This window comes from Pteropus vampyrus, unplaced genomic scaffold, assembly GCF_000151845.1.
Source record: "Pteropus vampyrus isolate Shadow unplaced genomic scaffold, Pvam_2.0 Scaffold30, whole genome shotgun sequence".
In the NCBI taxonomy this organism is placed as follows: Eukaryota; Metazoa; Chordata; class Mammalia; order Chiroptera; family Pteropodidae; genus Pteropus; species Pteropus vampyrus.
In genome coordinates, this window is record NW_011888811.1 from 11,715,481 (window position 1) to 11,721,756 (window position 6,276).

Sequence of the window (6,276 nt, forward strand, 5' to 3'; positions counted from 1 at the left end):
TGAGCCAAAGAATGTGAGCAGCATCCATGAGCTGGGAAAAGCAAGAAAATGGATTCTCCTCTGGAGCATCCACAGAGAAAGCAACCCTGCTGACACGGTGATTTTAGCCCAGTAAGACTCATTTCAGACTTCTGACCTCCAGAGGATAAATTCATGTTGCTTTAAGAAGCCAGTAAGTTTGTGCTAATTTCTTACTACAGCAATAATTAGGAAATTAATCCAGCAGAAGAGCTTAGACTTTGGCTTTGCAACCAAAGATCTTCTCCACGTCTCTAGCAGGAGAGCCAGAGTGGCTCACGTGACAGTCACAGGGCTGGCAGGCCCACTGTGCAAAAAAAAAGATCGCATTTGTGAAGTCCCTTTTCTGTGTAAGATAAAAAAAAAAAAGAGCTTGGAGAACCAGAGAGGTATTGGGCTGTTTCTGGCTCAGCTACTCACTCACTGTGTGCCCCAGCGGGCCCTTCCCTGTCCTGGGGCCTCAGTCTCCTCATCTGCAAGGGGTTGAAGACCATTGCCTGTAGGTTCCCTCCAGCGTTCACACCCCCAAAACTTCAATGGTGGTCCAAGCTGTTATTTCCCTAACCTTACCCAGAGGGTATAACAGAATGATGAGAAAATTGGCTCCCAAGGCAGACAGACCTGCATGTACATCCAGCCTTTGCCACTTCACACTTGTTGTGTGACCTGGGCAAACTGCTTAACCTCTTGGACCCTTGGTGTCTCCATCGGAAAATATGAATAATAATTTTAACAACTGTTGTGAGGGTTAAAGAGGCTCAGGGTATAATGTGCTCTGTACAGTGCCTGGCACTTAGCAAGGGTTCAATAAGTGGTGGGGATGATGGCGATGATGATGATTATGACTGGGTGGCGGGCTTGAGGGAGAGAGTATGAACAACTCTACTCAGCCCTGGCTGGCAATCTCAGCAACGTGCACGGAGGTGGGCAAGGAAAGGGTGACGAGGTTGGTGGTCTATGAGCTGGGAGGGGCTGTGCTTCTGGTTGGGGACGTCTTCCCTGGCCCCTATGCACTGGACTTTTGGGGGAGGGGCAATCCTGAGTTATGTGCATTGGGGAGGGGTCACTGAGTCAGCCACAGTGTCCACCTGGGTTGTTGGTACTTACTCAAATGGGTCGCTGGGGTCAGCTTTCTGCAGTTCCGGAGGGATTGGGATCCGCTTATAGTACATCTCCCAGTCAAAGGCACCCCGCATGGCATCCCCCGCCTGGGTCTCATATCGAAAGTCGTCATGGTCAATCACGTCAATCATTGGGCACACGATGGTCTTGCGGTTCCGAGCAATGCGGTCTGAAGAAGAAAAGAGATGCCCATTAGGGAGGCAGGATCGGGGAGCAAACTGCATGGTCCTGTTCTGCAGCTTACTTGCATTTTTAATTTGTTCCCTGGGTGATTTCTCTAAACACTTGAGTTTGAGAATCCTGGAGAGGAAGAGAGGATGCAGGTTTTAGGCAAGATGGACCAAGTCTCCCACCCAGTCTTGGTGCCTACGACAGGATGGGGGGTACCCTGGGCCAGTTATATAACTAATGTCTCCAAGCCCCAGTGTTCTGGTACCAGCAAGTTGTTGGGGCAGATGATCTGCCACTAGGGGCAAGTGGGCTATGCTGGGGTGTCTAGTGGCTCTGGGCCAAGAGTCAAGTTCAAGACTTGGAATGGGAAGCCTGGCAGGCCCATAGTAGGCCAGTAGCAGCCTAGGGCCCAGCCTTCGTCAGGCTACCGCATATTTTTCTTTTAGGAGAGAAAGTAGCATTTTTTGTCATTTTCTAAACTGCAAGGCATGATCCTTAGGTAGGTCATCAAATTGATTTTGTGTGTGTGCAATGAACCAAAAAGAATGCCAGATATCAGGGTGCATTCCAGGTGATAAGGGAGAGTACTGTTTCAGGAAACGTGTTTCAGTCATACTATGTGAGAGTGTGTGTGTTTGTGCACTGGATTGAGATATCTAATGTATTTTTAACTGTGGCACATGGTCAAAAAAATTTGAGAAATGCTTTCATCAGTGTGTCCCCAAGTATAGACCTGGGGCCAGCAGTGCCAGATGTACCCGGGTGTGTTTAACTACTATCACCCCAACATCTCGGGGCTACCTTTGCTCCAGACTCATTGAATCAAAATCTTGGGGGGTGGAGTTATTTCAGCCTTGTGGACAGGCTCCCTGGGGATTTTTAATGAAGATGAAGAAGCTTCTCCAAGGAAAGATCTAGAGAAGGGCCTCCCTTCCTAATTATTCATGGCCATTCAGGGCATTTCACTTCCAGGGAGGGTGTGTGCTAAGGACACAAAACTCTGCTAAATGCTGGCTGATTGTGGGAGGTATGAAGTCAAGGGGTTGCATCAGAGAGGCAGCATTCAGTGCTGTGCTCACTTGGGGACAGAATGCTCAGGTTCGAACCCTGGTTTTGTCACCTACTTGCAGTATAATCTTGGAAAAGGTTATATGATGCCTCTGAGCCTTGGTTTCCTTGCCAACAAAATGGAGGAAGACAGCACCTATATCATAGGGTCTTTGAAGAGCAAGTGGTATAATGGGGAGATGATCAGCATGTGATCAGCACTCCTGCCATTCTCTGTGTGACCAGGGATGCTGAAAGAGGCTCAGAAGCAGGAGCTGGAAGGCTGAGCGTCTCCCTCCTTCTCTTTGCCCCTCAGTTTTCTCATTTGCAACATGTGGATAATAATGCCTGGGTTGCCTGTTCAACCATTTAACCGTCAAATTCAAATGGGGATGTGGCCTAAAAAGCTAGGAGACTAGCAGAGCCATGATGAGGATGATGTTGATGATGATGGAGGAGAAGGAAATGATGACCAACAGTGGCTTTCCTTTGGGGAAATGCTTGTCAGCCTCAGAAATGGCTGCTCTCAAAAGAAGGCAGAACGAGCTGTGCACAGAGGTGTTAATGGTTTCAGAGACCAAAGCCATGATGTGCCCTGTCTGCTGATCATATTAGCAGGGCAGACTTCAATCTACACCACTGGTTCACATTTCTATTGCAAAAAGAAAAAAAAAAGGGGAATGCTTCTTCCATGTATGTCTTCAGATTATGAAAATTACCTTCATATATTTCCATAGAAACAGAGTTAAGGGCTATTTCGACGACCAGCTCAGCTTCCTGCTCCACCACTCCACTGTCTTTACGAGTCACTGAATGACCCGGCAAATGGGTTATTCCTTCAGGACTACAAATTAGGCAATTTATGATAAGGCTTTTGTCTTTTTTATTCTTTTTCAGTAATGAGAGGCAGATAGAGACGTCTTACGTTAATTAAACAAACAGTTTACTAGAAAATCTTGGTTGCATCCTTTCCCTAACCTAGTGGGACTCTGGACCTTGGAGGCAGAAGCACATAATCTGACACTAAAGTTCCATTCTGATCTGTGTTAGAACACACATTTGCTGGGTTATCTCGTTTAACTGTGTGGATTTTGCTTTCTGTCCTCACCCCTGAATGGTGGCCTAACCAGTGCTCCTCAGATTGTGATCCCAGGACCAGGAGCACTGGTGTCACCTGGGAGCTGGTTAGAAATGCAGCTTCTCAGGCCCCATCTGGACCTCCTGACTCAGAAACTCTGGGGTTGGGGCCCAGCACTCCGTATTTTAACAAGTCTTCCAGGTGATTCTGATGCACATTCAAGTTTCCCCTAAACTTCAGTCTTCTGTTATGGAGCGCACGCATATCCATCTATTTCTGAGGGGCTCACTTTTTCTCTCTGGATTGATAACTCCTCCCTAAAATGCCTCCATCCCTGCCCCTCGCCTGACTCACAGTCTCAGTGAAACATTCCCTCTTCGATATCCACCTGTCGGCATCAGCTCACCACTCTCAAGGCTGAACTCCTCATAGTTCAGGCTGTTTCTCTAACCAGTGATGAGTTACCCCGCTGCCTGCATCCAATCTTCATGTCTCTCTCTTGTCCTCAAGGCTGAGGTGGATGACCACTGGATCATGTTGCCCTCTGTCTATGGTCCTTCCCTGACAGCTGTCGGAGACTGTCTGAAGAGGAAATGAGTTTCAGGAGGCAGTGAAAGGGGATAGACTCTGAAGCCAGGCCGATGGTGACTTTGACACTTATGGCTCAAGGGAACAAGTGAGTCGCTCGATATCTCTGAACTTCCATTTCTTCTACTATAAAAAGGAGATACTTTCAACCTGGCATGGTTTTGTGAGGATGAGAGATAATGCTACAACCTTCCTGGCTCACAGCAGCAGTGCAGTGAATGGTAACTGTTCTAAGTTGATATGATGATACTCTCCCGCAATCGGGCTCTTAACAGGAGACAGCCTTGCCTTGCTTTCCAATAAAACTTGAAGTAATCAGGGGGAAGAAATCATGTCACTAGACACTGATGTGCTGTATGACTTTGTGCAAGTCGTTTCCCCTCTCTGAGTCTCAGCTTCTTTCTCTGTAAAATGAAGGGAAAGGGCTGAACAGACTTTTAAAGTCTCTTTGAGCACTCCCGAACTTCTGGATCCCTGGCGGCACATGGCACTGTGCTGGGTGCATCTCAGGCAGGCAAGGGAATCTTTGTGGATGACTCCCTGTAGGAGGCTGAGGCCAGCAGTGGCTGGTGTGTTCCAGGCCACCTACTTAGCCTTGGGAAGGTGTCTTACCGAGCAAGGGAGGGAGCCAGTTGACATTGGCTTCACAGTGTGAGTCCAAGAATGTGATAACATCCCCAGAGGCTGCTGAGGCCCCCAGCATCCGGGTCCTTATCAGCCCTTCCCGTTTTTTGGTTCGGAGAATCCTCACACTGGGGAAATGGGCCATGTAGTCTTCAAGTGGCTTCTTCAGGTGCTCTGTGAGAGAGACAGAAGAGGACAGATATACAGATGAGTATGAACAGCTGCTTATTAACCATTCTAGTGATCCCCCCCTTTCCATGCGCACAGCGCTTTACAGTTTAATCGTAGCTTTCCAGTACACTGCCTCATTGGACCTTTCAGATAGGGATCACTAACTGCATGCTGCAAATGGAGAAGCTGCTCAGAGAGGCCCAGTGATAGCGCCAGACCTGGAACACAGAGAGATCTTCTGTGGGCAGCTGTGGTTTATACCTGGCTGGGACCCATTCCCTCATTTTCTGGTAACAATACTCTAAGTTTTCTTTGGGAAACTATACCCCTCCTCTTCTCAGTCTATCGAACTTGGGTAGGGTTGGCTCTGTCCCCTGGTTCCAAGGGGGAGGAGCATGTGGCTTGGGCCTGAACTTTTGGAAAAACAAGGCCCTTTATTTTTGCTAGAGTCAGTCATCTGGCTGGCCAATAAGTTTGTCACTGCTGGTGACATCTTCTGCAAAATGAGGTGATGAGAAGTGGTGGGGGTATCTGCTGAGACTGAAGCCAATGTGTAGAAAAAGAGCCAAGAGATGGAGGGAGAAGTTATCCAGATGATATTTTGATTCCTCAGATCCCCCTGTGCCTGATGCGGATAGAGTTCTAGATGTTCTTATTACACAGGACAATAAATTCCTCTTTTTGCTCATTCTAATGTCAGCTGCATTTCTGCTGCATGCTTAGAAAAACTGTTCTGAATAAATCTCAAAGACAGACTCTTTCTACTAAATGCTGGTGTCCCTTAATTTTAATCAGGGTTTGGGCCCTTTATGAAAACTCTAGTATGGCTTCAAAAAAAACCCACTATAGTTTACATCATACCTAACAATGAAATATTAAATGCTTTTCTCTTACAATCAGGAGAAAGGCTGTATACTTTCTCTTCATTTCTACTGAATATTGTACTTGAATTCCTACCTAGTGCAATTGTTAAGAGAAAGAAATAAAAGGAATAAAGATTGGAAGAAGGTAGTAATGTCTTTAATTGTAGATGACATGATTGTTTACATAGAAAATCCTAAGAAATCTACAAAGACTAGAACTAATAGGTAAACTTAACATAGTTTCAGGATCAACACATCAACATTTTAGAATCAACTGTGTTTCTATTTACTAGCAAATAAAAAACAATTGGAAAATGCAATTAAAAATGGTAAAAACACCATTTACAATTTAACAAAAGAAGTGCAAACTGTATACTTTGAAAACTACAAAATATTGTTGAAAGGAATTAAAGACCAAAATAAATGTACAGACAGTCCATGTTCTTGGACCAGATGACTCAATATTGTTAAAATGGTAATACTTCCCATATTGATCTACAGATTCAACATAATTAAAATCACAGCTGACTTTTTTGAAGAAATTGACAATTGACAGCTGATGCTAAAATATATGGAAATGCAAGAAATGAAGGG

General features: G+C 45.8%; 1 protein-coding gene across 1 annotated transcript in view; it reads right to left on the reverse strand.

The window, feature by feature from the left end:
* Window positions 1-6,276, reverse strand: part of GALNT10 (polypeptide N-acetylgalactosaminyltransferase 10) — a 191,549-nt gene that overhangs the window by 26,654 nt on the left and 158,619 nt on the right. The window contains exons 5-6 of the mRNA XM_011356764.1: window positions 4,637-4,822; window positions 1,126-1,309 (exon numbers count right to left, since the gene is read on the reverse strand). Coding sequence (XP_011355066.1) covers window positions 1,126-1,309; window positions 4,637-4,822 — 370 coding nt within the window. The remainder of the gene's footprint in view (window positions 1-1,125; window positions 1,310-4,636; window positions 4,823-6,276) is intronic.